The sequence below is a fragment of the Opisthocomus hoazin genome, chromosome 4, assembly GCF_030867145.1.
Source record: "Opisthocomus hoazin isolate bOpiHoa1 chromosome 4, bOpiHoa1.hap1, whole genome shotgun sequence".
Classification (NCBI taxonomy): Eukaryota; Metazoa; Chordata; class Aves; order Opisthocomiformes; family Opisthocomidae; genus Opisthocomus; species Opisthocomus hoazin.
Window position 1 is genome coordinate 28039816 of NC_134417.1, and position 14168 is coordinate 28053983.

Genomic DNA, 14168 nt, shown 5'->3' on the forward strand with positions numbered 1-14168 from the left:
CAGGGCCCATCTCAGCTGTCTTCTCCTCCCCGGCGTTACCAGTAACACACGAGCTGCCTCGCACGCTGCGTCAGCTGCGCAGATCACAACCAGAACTTCCCAAATTTAACGCCACCATCGGTCAGAGGACACGCAGCAGTCCCCGAACAACTGAAATGCTTCCACCGCGCTCCGCAGGATTTAAAAATCAGAAGCATATTCTGACAGCACCAGAGAAACGTAATTATCCTAGCGACAGGGCAAGGGGCAACGGGCACAAAGTGAAGCAGAGGAAGCTCCAGCTGAACACGAGGAAGAACTTCTTCCCTCTGAGGGTGACGGAGCCCTGGCCCAGGCTGCCCAGGGAGGCTGTGGAGTCTCCTTCTCTGGAGATATTCCAGCCCCGCCTGGATGCGGTGCTGTGCAGCCTGCTCTGGGTGACCCTGCTTCGGCAGGGTGTTGGGCTGGGTGACCCACAGAGGTCCCTTCCAACCCCGAACATGCTGGGATTCTGTGTGATTCTGTGAACACAGGAAACCTAGGTTCCTTTACATTTCTTTTTGTCCTTGCCTTTCCTGCCCAGGTCCGTCCACACGCCCACTGATCACCCGTCAGGGAACACACAGTGTTTGCTCCGACCATCCAAGATCCACACCCCTACACCGAGGAATGAGCACCTGCTCCCAGGCAGAATACATACCGCTGGAAGCCCACCTGCTTCTCCCCGCCTGGAGCCACGCATTTTGGCCCTTCCATTCTAGCTAGAAGAAGCCATTTCATAAAACCTACAGAAATTACAGGGGAAAAAAAAGGAAGCAACTACGAGAAGCTGTTGTTTGATGTGAGTTGGGACATGCCGGGGTACAGGCAGCTGAACCGCCGCTGCCATTCCCACGGCACACGGGCACGTCTCCCTGCCAACAGCAGGAGTGGACGTTTCAGTCAAAGAGGAGGAACCGATGGGTCAGGAACCTCAGAGTTGTTTGAAAGCAATCCTCATGTACAACACTGCTCCTTTTGGAAAGCACCATCCACGTGATGGGACGGGTATGTGCGGGGAGAGCAGCTCAGCTCTGCGCCAAGCGCTGCCCCTTCCTGAAGAGCACCTCCCGGCACCCCACCTTGGGTGCCCCCGGGCTGGAAAGCAGCACTCGGCATCGCGCTCTCCAACACTCCCCTGCACGCTGGAGCTTCTCCAGGGCCTCTCCTCACACGTATGAGGAAAACAGAGCACTTCTATGTATTTTAACCTGCTTCGGTTCACATTCCCCCATGCGTTTAGATAGCTCAGTATTCGGCTCCAAATACTTGATAGAGTTCAGAAAGCAAACATATAAACAATTTATGATAAAGTTTTATATTCAGTTTGATGCCAAACTGCAACGAGCATCTGAGGCAGGCATATTGCAAAGCAGGAATTAAACAAGGTTGACTGCTTCTCCTGCTTTAAGATCATGTTCCCTTAGGTGAACACCAACAACTGAATGCATATTTCACATTACTCATCTCCATGTTATTGAGATGAAGACAGATTTGCATAGATACCTACTTGAAGAACGTCTTATTTGAATTTCGAGCTCATTCTCTAGTTGGGCCAATGGCCCATCGCTTTCTTGAACGGCCCAGCTTTCTTGGAGCAGCGCACAACGGCAACATTCTGCACGCAGACTGCCATGATTACTTATTATGCCATATAAACTGCCTTTAAAACTATGCAGAATAAACAACTGCCACCCACTGGTTGCCAGGCTGGCTTCCGCACGGCCTCCTTGGACACGCAAACTGCTGAACAGACATTTCCTTGTTGCCTGCAATCTGCATAGAGAGGCCTGTAAAGCTAGTCTGACCACAAGAGATTAATAGCTTTAGCCAAATAATGCGGTCACCATGCGACCGATGAGCTGTCCCAGCACGTCTGTGAGCCTCTCGGCAAGGTTCAACACGCTGCTATCTGCACCTTGTTGCCGGGAGACACAACATCGCCCGGGAAGGCAAGGGAAGCCACGCTGCTGCGACCACGGCGAACCCCCTGAGGAGTCACACCGAGGGCCAACAGCCCGTCACTGAAGGTCTGCCAGGTTCTGCTGACACAAGGCAATGGCACGTAAGAAGAAACCATAGTAAAGCATCTCTCCCCTGCTTCAAAACCTAATTCAAAACCACGTTAAGACTAAGTTTTAAGGCATACCACATTCAATGTTTGAAATCAGAAGCTCCAGTCTCACAACAAGTTTCACTCCCAGGTTCTCACTGATACTTCTCCACAAACACGAAGCTCCCCCAAGGCATGAAACACATACAAGAGTTACCCAACTTGCCAATTGGTCACTCCGTGGCAAGCGTGTATTTTAAATTTACAGAGGTCATCCAGCCCTGCACTGGGGCATGATTTTGTAGGACCGACTGCATCAAAGATCCTCACAAAGATCTCAAAGATCCTTCCTTCCTTCCTTTTAAGAGAAAGAAGAAGAGTACAGGCTACGGAACCAGCAGCTCAAAATGGAATTTAGTTAGGAAATACTGAAGTTTGAAATAATTTTAGTCCCAGTAGACTCCTTCCACCCGAAGAAACCAGCTAGGCAGACACTCACTGGGCAGCCAGCTCAGCTCCACAAGATGAAGCCTAGTTTGTCCTCCGAGCATCTGCCTGCGCCTGGGCAGCAGAGCTCCGGGCCGACGGCCGGAGCGGCCGCAGAGCCAGCACGCCTGCGCGTTCCGACATCGCGCTGCGTCTCCGACTCCGCTCACGGCAACGCAACGCCGTGTGTCTGGCAACGCACCCGCCGAGCTTCCTCCCGGCCGGTTCAGACGGACAGAAACTGCGTCCCCGGAGACCCAAACCCCCACCAGACTGGCAACCTGCAAGGGAAGCGGAGCGGCCAGCAGCGCTGCGCAGCCCTTCCGACAGCCCGGCGATGACTAAGCAATTACGCAGCATTGTTTCTTTTAAAATTAATCACTCTTAACGCCATCATGTAGAACACGCAGATCACATGTGTAGCGACAGATTCTGCGACACAGGCTTCAAAAAGAAAACTTTTTGTTCATTTGCACAGAGCTCAAACTTCAATTATTTGCATGGGCTTGTCTTACTTCTACATTTGCTGTTTTGTTTTCAGAAATCATTTTAAATACTCGGAAAAAATGAAAGTTTGCTGTAAAATACAGCAAATTTTATCTGCTATGCAGTTACAGACTGGCACATTTTTTCACGGCAATTCTATAAAATATGGTTATTCCCTCTTACATATAATTCTCATTTCCTACTTCACTTTCATTTTCAGTGTGCGGTATCTATATTCTGATATAGCCTTCAGTAAAAAGGATGAATTCACAGGCCTGAGTTTTAGTGCCTAGCCCAGCATCCAGCTGGGTGAAAGTGAAGACTCGCACTGACTTTCAGCACTAGATTGGGTCTCTGAAGCCTAATGAGAAATGTCAGCAGAGCAAATAAAAATAAAACATTAGGGAGGAAGGGGCAGATGGAAGGGGAAGGCAGAAGAGGCAGCGAGAACCAACCCACAAGGAATCGGACGGCAAAGGCCGTTTGAAGTCACAACTGCACAACGGCAGCAGCGTCGCTTTGAACTGACTGGGACTAGAATGAGCCGCACTGGGCTCACAGATCATGGCAGGGCAGATAAGATACAAGAAATTTGCATCATATGCTTCCTCTAGAGAAAAAAAAAAAAAAAAAGAGCGAGCAGCCTACGCCCTACACTCACGCGAGCACGGACTCCACAGAGCTGATCAACTCGTAAACACCAGCACTCCCCACTACTACTCAAAATGGAACCCGCATTAGAAAAGTTGGAGAAGTTTTGTTTTAGCTCTCAGGGTGCAGGATCAAGGCTAAATCAATAATACAGCCAGAAGAACTTAAAAGCTGTTTTCTAATTTCAGAAGATGAGTGGACAAACACTGCGATGTATATGGGAAACAGTAACTTCTAACAAATGGTTTAACATCGTCAGATGACAGCTTCAAGAGACGATCAGCATTTCTGAAGGTACTGCTCGGGCTGCTCATAGTGCATTAGCTGAAACCACCGTGTCCTAGCAACTACGTGAAATCACCAGCCAAAGCTCTGAACAGAGCACCTATCCGATTCCAGTTGCTCAGGACGTAACTATGAACACTGTGCCAGGAGCGCACAGAGCCGGCCCGGACTCGCAGCCCCTGCATCACGCCTCTGTCAGTTGCAGCAAAGGCTTGTTCCTGCCGCTGCTTTTTCTAACACGGAGAAAAGGCTCATTAGGAACGGCAAGAACAAGCACAGCGTCACACAACAGGCTCTGCCGACGCTCTCTGCTTCGACAGAACTGAAGTCTTCTTATTTCACACACTTCAAAGTCCTTCAGTTCAAAGCACACTTCCCAGATGCTGAACAGCAGTTCACAGAATCACAGAATGGTGGGGGTCAGAAGAGACCTCTGTGGGTCACCCAGCCCTACCCCCTGCCCAAGCAGGGTCACCCAGAGCAGGCTGCACAGCACCGCGTCCAGGCAGGGCTGGAATATCTCCAGAGAAGGAGACTCCACAGCCTCCCTGGGCAGCCTGGGCCAGGGCTCTGTCACCCTCAGAGGGAAGAAGTTCTTCCTCATGTTCAGCTGGAGCTTCCTCTGCTTCAGTTTGTGCCCATTCCCCTTGTCCTGTCGCTGGGCACCACTGGAAAGAGTCTGGCCCCGTCCTCCTGACACCCACCCTGCAGATATTTAGAGGCATTTCTAAGGTCCCCTCTCAGCCTTCTCTTCTCCAGGCTGAACAAGCCCAGCTCCCTCAGCCTTTCCTCGTAGGGGAGATGCTCCAGTCCCCTCCTCATCCTCGTAGCCCTCCGCTGGACTCTCCCCAGTCCAGTCTTCATCTTTCTTGAACTGGGGAGCCCAGAACTGGACACAGCACTGCAGATGGGGCCTCACTAGGGCAGAGCAGAGGGGGAGGAGAACCTCCCTCGACCTGCTGGCCACGCTCCTCTGAATGCACCCCAGGATCCCATTAGCTTCTAAACAGTGTGCGAGAATTCTCCGTTGTGGTACACTTGTTAGATATTTTTCAGGTAACATCACCACAGGGTCTGCGAATCACTCACATACAAAACAGCAGGAGAAAAGAAACACGCCTCCTGCTACACTTCTGCCCCGCTGCTCAGTCTCGCGCCCTCGCTAGTACAGGAGCAGACTCGGGTACCTACCGGGATTTCACCTTGATCCTGTCGTTGTCAGGGTTGCAGTACAGTCTTTCCAGGTGCTCCTGGGAATCATTGGTCACGCTTTGCCAGCTCTGGGTTGCTGTCCTTCTCACTTGCCAATGGTAAGGCAAGACCGTGTGATGTTTGGGGCAGTCGCTGCCATAAACACAAGTGCCCTGGAGAAAATCCACACAGATTTCTATGCCGTCTTCCTGATGGGTGTGATACTGCAGCTGGTTCAAGAGCTCAAATACCAGGTCGAGAGAAGCTTCTTCGCTTTTGTCCTGGAATATCCCAGCACTGAATTTATTGCTTGCGTTCAAACCGTACTGCGTCGGACAGCTGCTCTCTTGGAATAAGCCAGATGTGTAGCTCTCCAGAATCTTGCCTGGGAACAAAGGACAAGCTGCCCCATCGCTGGCAGCTGGGTGCAAAGGGTGATCCCGGAATGATTCATTCCTGTCATCAGCAGCGGTTTCAGGAACAGCTTCTGGTGACAAGCCTTGCTCTCCTGACTGGCCAGCCTGCTCGGGATGCCCAGAGGAAGGACGAGCTCCTGGCAATGGGCTCTGCACATCCGGGGCTGTCGGCACCAGCACAGTCACGCTGCTTTCTGGCTGGGGGCAAGCAGCACCGAGTTCCAGAGTCTTTTTCACAGCAGGTTCACATAAATCGCTATGACCGCCGCCTTGGCCTCGGGGCACAAAGACCCTATCCAAGGTCCCAGCCCCCAGCAAACTGGTAAAGATTGGCCGCAAAGCCCGCAGAGTTTCCGTGTCCAGTCTCTTCTGCGCTTGCTGCTTCTTCTTGAAGCACGGCTTCACCGGCGGTATCTTCTCAGCCAGTCTCATCTGCGGAGGGAAGTCCTCGGCAGGTGGGCGCTTCATGCCTGGGCAGGGAGCCTGCTGCACAACACAGGCGGGCTCCGGTTCGGTGTCCATCAGACACAGACTTCGCTCTCTCCAGAGCACTTTCAAACGTCCCAGAGCCTCCCAAGAATCAATCTAGGGCAGAAAGGAAAACAAGACAGTTAATCTCTCTAATTGCTCATGGTTGACACGAACAAGATCACCCCTGGAGAGGATTTCGAGCCAGCAACAGCAAACTCCTCCCCTCTCAGTGACTGCGGGTAGCCCCTAGGCACGTAAAGCATGAAAGCAGCTAACCTCCGGCTAATTAATCCCAAACACACACTCCTCATCCTCTCACACACGAAATCGCGGAGACACTCAGGCACGCACGCACGGTCCCCGGAGGGGGGGCAGGAAAGGGGGACGGTCTGACGCCCTCCTCCTCGCGATGGCGTTTAATAATAAACAGCACTGGAGTTCATTCTGTTCTGCAAAAGCGAGCGCTGTGTTGTTCATTTTCACGCCCCCCTCACGCACAGACCCGAGAACAGCAGCGTTTGCAGACGTGCCGCCCTGAACGTTCCCACCGCGCTTTCAACGCTCGCGCACAGCTTCTCCTTCCAGCAGACGCACACACGCCCGTGCCACCCACCCGTGCCTTCCCTCGCCCCATCCCACGCGCCCACCGTCGCAGAACCGCCGCCTTCGCCAAACTTCACGCTGACTTCAGCGGGGGGGGGGGGGGGGGGGGGAGGATTTAATCCTCGGGTTTGCCGACAGAGGAGTCCAAGTGCTTACAGCCTGTTCCTCCCGCCCGGCGAGACAGCCCCCCGCTTCCACGCAGCTGCTCCCGCGGTCGCCCCGGCCGCACACCATCACCCGGTCGTGACACACCGCGCTCCTCTGCCCCTCCTCGCCCAGCCAACAAGCGTTGGAACCAGGCAATGAAGAAAACAAAGCAGGGCCAGTCACCCAGCAACAGAGGGGAGAAAAAAAAAAAGAAACAAACTATTTGCAAGATCAAAAATGACTTTCTTCTAGAGTTCAAATAAATAGCACGTCTCAAACGTCACCGGAAAGCAAGCTCTACACCTTTCAATCAGGAATCTTGTAATCTTTGATTACATTTAATTAAACCCTCTTCCACCTCCCCGCACGTAGCCCCACAGCTCGGAGCGCAGCGCATTAAGGGTTGCTTCCTGGATAAACGCGTTCCAGGCAAAGTAACTCCTCGTTTCAAAACAAGGAAACCAGATCAAATCTGGCAATAACTCCTCACTGCTGACGATTTGCTCCAGAAAATTTCTCACCGAGTCTTCCTTATTTTGGAACGTTCATTTATCAGGCTTTTGCATTACCCTGGGAAACAGCACGTCAGGATCGCCAGGAAAAAGAGCAAAGCTGTACCTCTTCGGTTTCCCATTTTTAGATTAAATTTAAAGCAAGCAGGATGTTTGTTTGCTGGTCAAACTCCAAAATCACTGGTGTCTCTCTCATTCTCCCCCAGACGCACCAGGCAATTCTCTTGCTAAACCACCCATGGTACCTGAAACTTCACAGTAACTTCAAAAGTTTAAAGAGCCCCAACTGGGACGGCAACCGGACGCGGCAGCCCATCGGCCCGGGTCCGCAGCCCCGGCATCTCCCGCGGCCGAGGAGCCCTCGGCTGCGCCAAGGAGCTGACTCCCGAACTACGCGACTCCTGCTCATTTTCTGCCAGACCTTCAGTGCTATTTCAACGCTGTTCTCGCTCGCTTGGTCATCATTTACGCTTGGCTGCTATTTTTATAGAACTGCCTTCCTGTATAGAGCCGGACCCCCCAAGAAAGCTAACGCCAAGAAGCAGGGGGAACGGAGCGCGGCGGAATTTGTCGCTTCAGCAGCCGAGAGCCCAACCCCGCAGAATTTGTCGTTTCAGCACGTCCGAGCCCAACGCGGCCGCTGGCACCGAGACACGGCGTGAAGCGGAGCCGGGTTCCTCGGTCCCTGCCGCCGGGGAGGAGCTCTCGGGGGGAGCCCGCCGGCCCCCCCCCCCCCCGTCCTCGGCTGCAAACACCGAGCCGGGGCCCCGACAGCAGCGCGAACGGCGGGACCGGACCCCCCCTCCCCCCCCGGCTCCGTTCCCCGGCGGGGTCCCCGCGCAGGCCCGGCCCCAGCGCGCCCCAGCGCGCCCCAGCCCCCCCCCCCCCCCAGCGGGTTAAACCCACCATAAATCACCTGCCCGGCCCGCCGGCTTCCACCTCCGCACGGCAGCAACGTCCCGGGGGTGAGCGGGAGACGGCGGGGGGAGCAGCGGCGCCGGGCCCGCCGCCCCGTCCTGCCCTGCCCGCCCGCAGCTCCCTCTGCTCCTCACATCTTCCCCCTCCGCGGTTTTAAGTGCCGCAGCCCGGCAGCGCTCGGCGGGCAGCCCCGCGGCCCGGGGAGGGGCTCCGGGGCCGGCCGCTCCGCCCCGCCCCGCCCCGCAGCCCGCCCCGTTACCCCACGCAGGGCTGGCGGCCAGGCCCCCCCCACCCCCCGCGCCACGAAATCCCTGTCCCGTCTCCTTTACCAGGCGTCCAGCGCTGCGGTTCGCCCCCGGAGCCCCGCCAGGCCAGCGGTGCGGGGGTGTGGCTGTGCGGGGGCGTGAGCGTGGGGCTGTGCGGGTGTGCAGACACGCAACGAGGGGCCCGGCAGGTCGGCAGTCACGCAGCAGGCTGGACCAAACCGTGCGAGCTGCAGGCGAAGGCAGCGCTCCCGCCTTCCCAGCGGCGCCGAGCCGCAGCGTGGAAGTTACTCAGCGAGTGCTAATTAATGAGTAAGAAGCAAAGCAGAAGGCCGTGCCGGAACGAAGTCACCGTGACTCATTTTCTGTACCTCCACGGCTCGCAGGGGGCTGCCGGGATTTGGGCCGGTGCTAGTTACGGCCCGTGACACACTCCGAAAAGGAAAGCATGAAGTGCAGCAAACAGAACGAATTACAAGAAGTTACTGTTTGTTTATGCGGTGGAATTCGTTAAGAGCACGGCTGACCTTCTCCTGCCCATGTGCCGTCACCGTTTGGCCGGTCGCTGGGCGTGTGTCCGTGCACGGGGCCGGGGATGCTTCCCTGGTGACTGGCACGCCGGCGTCTCTGCGGCAACCGGCCCGCGATGTGTCCCTCCGGCCGCACCACCGGGACTGGGTGCCCCTGCAGCACCAACCTGGCCAGATGAAATAACTCCCAAAGAGGTAAATAGCTTCAGAAGGTAAAATTCATGTTGATGGAACACCTATTATATAAGTTGTGTTGTTATTTTCCTTATAAATAAAGCCAGTCTGCTTCCCTTGTGCCAAAGTTACGTATAGAGAAAACCCAGGCAGCTGGAAAGACGCTGCCATTTTAAGATGGCACAAGCTCTACGGCGCGTTTCGAAAACACGGCGCAGCTGCGTTGATAATGCAGGGATGAGAACGTGCCATTTCTACCAACAAATGACAAAAACTGAGCTCTGTGCAGCTGGAGCTGGCTTCTGGTAGAACGGCGCAGCAGAGGCCAAGTAAAGAAGGCATCCACAGCTCCAGGAGCTGAAAACAAATTACCATCTGTAAATTAATTGAGCTCTTGAGTGTCTGAAACGTCAGACAGGCAGAGGCTGACACGCTGTCTGGACTCGACAAAACAAGAGCTTCACCCAGCACGGCGACGGGCGGTGCGTCATACCCTCATTTAGTGACACAGAACTGTACACACGCTTGCATTTATCTTCCATTACCAGCACAGAAATTATCTGTTTGGAATAGCTTATTTCACGCATGAGATATAAATAAGTAGCCCATATGGCTGAACTACACGCTAAGGTACGCACAACTCCCACTGCAGGGGGACTGTGAGGATGCGACTGAGGAAAGACGGAGGCCTGGAATAACCATCTTTCTCAAAACAAATGTATAATTAAAGGAAATACATCACGGCACACCAGCAGATCGTACGCCCACTTCTGAGGCTTCCCCACACAAATATATAAAGAAACTATGACCACCGTGACAGTATGATCTCATTTTTAAATACATGTTTAAATCTTCAGCAAGAGAAAGAAAGCTTTAATTACTTCTTTCAGATGGTAAGCTGCATCAGAGTGAATGCAGCAATTTACAGTTCTGACTTGCAAATAATGGAATAATCAGTATGCACACTGCACTCACTTCCTGATGAAAGAAGGGAAATGTCTTGGACTTAAACGTTCACGCTAAAAAAAAAAAGTTCTCGGGCTCCAACACATTTTTTCTAGTGACGGAAACAAGACCTCCTTTTCGACCTCAGTCCTTGCACAATGAATGTTCTTCACTTCTTAAAACCCACGCCATGACAGGAAGGTTAACTGTCCTCTTCTGATGTTTTATACGAAGCGAAGTCAACCAAGGGTGGTGGGAAGCGGGAGGACGCTGGGGACGAGGCGGTGCTGCACCTCCTCCGCTCCCCTGAAGCCCGCGCACCCCAGCGCTGCCTTGCGCAGACTCTTGCTCTCTGCCTTTTCAGCAAGGAGCAAAAGGGAGCAGTCACAGCCACAAGCTCCGACTTTAGCTCCACGTATTCCTGCCAGACAATCCTGCAGAAAAGCAAGCTGCTAGGCTCCACATCCTCTGTCTTCCTCAACTTCCCCCCTCCCAGCGAGCTCCAGAGTGGCACACGCCACCATTTTAAAATCCAGCAATGGTAAGAAGGTTCTGGTATAACCCAATTCCTACAGACACCCAGAAATCAAAGTCTAACCTTTTCCACAGCTATATTTCGCAGCTTCTCAGGATGCCTCTGCCTTGCAAACTGCCTCTTCACGACCTTTGTTCGGCTGCTCTAACGCAGCACTCCCTCTAAGGTACACGCTGCGGAAGACGCAATCAGAAACTGCCCGCAGCTTACTTTTCACGGGAAAGTGAAGGCTCCTGAAGGAAAGTTGGAAAAAGAGGGCCTTGGTCACGCTAGATGTGCCCACCTGCAGTAGCCCATGGGGAAAAAGCTATGGTTCTCCTCACGTAAAGGTAAAGCTGAGCTACGTTAAAAGACCTTCCGCCGTCGAATCGGAGGGAAAACTGTTGGCGGTGGCGAGCAGCGGGCACGGGGAAGTTAAAGACTAAGAATCCCTGCAGATGCAGGTTGGGGGACATTTGTGGGTTGACATTTCGGGGAGCAAAACCAATGCAGTATATAGACCAACGTGTTTTATAACCTTTTTCTCCTGATTCTTTGTAACCAGGAAAAGAAGTTAATGAAGCCAAAAATACTTCCCTGCCCTCAGGGTATCTTTCTAAACCGCGCTATCTAGTTGAGTCAACTGTCCGAAACCTTTGACACGTTTACATTTTCGTTTTCTCAGTCGCGGAGCAGGTGAACATTGAAACTCCTGCAAAGACAAGGCAGGATGTTATGTGGGGGTATGTGGCACGCACCCCTCCACAGCACCTAAGGCAGGCTTTCCTGACAAGGTGATTCAGGGTTATCGTGCAAACCCATCACTACTGCCAGATTACTTCTCATCGACAGTACGGTAATTCATGCAACTGACAGTCAGATAATCCCAAAACCACTGCTCTCATTCGGAGATCTTGCTGCTCAATACAGAAGTTGCACAACAAACTCATGCTTGCAGGAAGTTGTACCGCTTGGAAGTGAACTCATTTTGAGAGCACGTGTCACGCTGCTCTTAGGTGGTCTCCACTGATTTCAAGGCATCAGAAAAACTCCTCTTGTGAGGAACCTCGGTGCTACTGTGTGTGTATACTCCATGTGTCTAAAATAATCCACCTCACCTTACACAGCAAATCAAGAAGAGAATGACGCTGACTCAGTAGGACACGAGTTTCCTCCAAAAACTCCTCTATCATTTCTCCAATTTAATCAATCACTATGTAACATTTTACTTGTTTTTTAAATTTTCTTTTTAGCACTGTTTTTTCCACTACATACAAGTAAAGAAATCAGCACGTATTATTACTACATAAAATACTGAAATCTACAGTTCCAGGATTTTATCTTAATATTATAATGTAATATAATTATATTAATATGTTCTTCATCTTAATTGTCTGCTGTAACAATTAAGCAAGAATACCAAATGAGACGTATCCGAGGTTAAGCAACAAGCCAGTGACAACTGGAAGAGGACACAGTCCCTTGACTTGCGCAGCAGCACTTGGCACATCGGCTCAGCTGCTCGGTGCTTCAAAGAGGAGAACACAGAGATGCAGATGCCTCTGTCTTTGCTACATAGAGCAGACACGGACGCTGCAGGTAAGAAAAAGGAATGAAAGTTGTTATTCTCACACTACTAAATCGTTATCATTATTTGCAGTAAGGAACAGACTACAAAGTTATACCGCCTTTATTTTGGTAAAAATACTAAACCTCTGAATTTGATTTAGCAGTGGAAGAACAATCAACCTGTTAATGTACTGAGCAAATCTGAGCAATCTATCTATTAATGCACGGAGCAAAAGATGTCCATTTATTACAGAAATCAATATGAAACTCAGGAATTCATCTTTGTGGCTACATTTTTACTGTAATGCTTTAACATTAACCAAAGAGATAGTTCTTTTCCATACCAATGCTTGATGACAAATGCTAATCACTTCCAAATACTGTTTCAAGCCCTACCCTTGTTCTGACATGGACATGTGCCAGCAAGTCAGGCGAGGTAAGTATCCGGCGAAAAGAGATGTCAACGGTGCAGACATTTTAAACAAGTTAACAGATGGGAAAAGAGAATCTCTGATCAGTTCACCCTGTTATCAAGATGCACTAACTCTTCCGTACCTATTAGACTTTTGCAATAGTCCACTTTTCATAATACGATGTGCCAACCTATTCTGTACTGACGTCTTTTTTCTCCCTTAAAAGTTGCATAATTAAATATTTGTAATTTTTATTTTATGTGCATATTTCTGTCCTCCCTCTTAATACTAAGACTGGTAATTTTAATTGGTTCTTTTCAAAAGTGAAAAGAGAAGCGTGTTTATGGGAAGGTGAAATAATGCAAGCAGGTTTTCACTAAAGAAAAGAAAGAGAGAGGAGGGCAGCAAAGGTTTACTCAACACCTGTATTCGGTAGCTGTTGCTGGAGGGACACCTACTGGGCTACATCTCGCTTTGGTCTCTCCGGAAGATTAGCAGGGCAGAAATGTCAAGGTCCAAACATGCCAAGATGAAATTTTCTATTAATTAAAGTCTCCCTCCACTGGAAAGGCTCACCATTGACCGAGCTTTGGCCAGCCTGGTACGTGTAACTTTGGGTCAGCAGGAGGACGGCTGGTGACCGGCAAACACTTCATGCCAGAGCCTAGCAAAGAAGCTGGGACCCCGCTTTGCTGCGGGGCACAGAGGGGGGGCAACTGTGTTGTCTAGCTATGTTTTTAAAAATGGCTGACTTCCACATACTGTCAGAATGAAGACTTGCTTCTGAAAATGCCATTATATTCAGAGCAAAATGTCCAGCAAGTAAATAACTATAGTAATTACTATTCCTCCTTGAGCCCTACTGCTATTGGCTTCGGCCAGGAATCTTAGCAGTATTGTACATCTGCCTGGTAGATGCATTTGGCTCTTGGGAGGACAGCAATGACCTAAAACCATGATGTTTTTAAGAAAAATATAAACACAGATTATTCTTCTGGTACTGTCCACAAGCAAGTAAAAGAAAACCAACCAACCTCATCTGCTTAGACGTGATAATCTAGAACTGGTGTAAACGGAAGAGAGGGTGGCTAGTTTGTAGTCTTTAAAATAAAAATCTTCATGCTAGTTAAATGTCATATTCACGGTGTGGTGGTGATTTTTTAGTAAAACTTCGTATTCTTCTCTTTCACACTGCTCAAAAGAAAAGTATCTGGACTAGAGTAGTTCCAACTTCTCAATATTAGTAAATGAATCCAGATCCATCTTTTACATTTGCAGCTAGCAGAAACAAAAAATAGTAATTTCCTTGGTCTCAAAGTCACCTGATTTTAACATCTTGTACCCGTAATTAAAAGTTTTAAAAGCACACCATTCTATCTCTCTTATTTAATATACCTGAAAGTTTGGCAGAACCAGCATTTCTCAGAAAAAAGATAATCATACATTACACATATGAATATCACCACACTTTCAGTTATTTCGCTGACTATCAGATAATCTTATCGCTATAAGTGATTTATGCT

At 50.8% G+C, this 14168-nt stretch overlaps 1 protein-coding gene across 7 annotated transcripts in view; it reads right to left on the bottom strand.

Annotated features, from left to right (window-relative positions):
- Positions 1-14168, bottom strand: part of TIPARP (TCDD inducible poly(ADP-ribose) polymerase) — a 44655-nt gene that overhangs the window by 18252 nt on the left and 12235 nt on the right. For 3 of the 7 annotated variants that reach the window (XM_075418424.1, XM_075418423.1, XM_075418422.1), the window contains one exon: positions 5171-6171. In XM_075418424.1, coding sequence (XP_075274539.1) covers positions 5171-6108 — 938 coding nt within the window. In that variant the 5' untranslated portion in view covers positions 6109-6171. Of the gene's footprint in view, positions 1-5170; positions 6172-7328; positions 7545-7564; positions 7718-8225; positions 8421-14168 lie in introns of those variants that run through there. The other 4 variants (XM_075418425.1, XM_075418421.1, XM_075418427.1 and 1 more) reach the window with 4 other exon arrangements.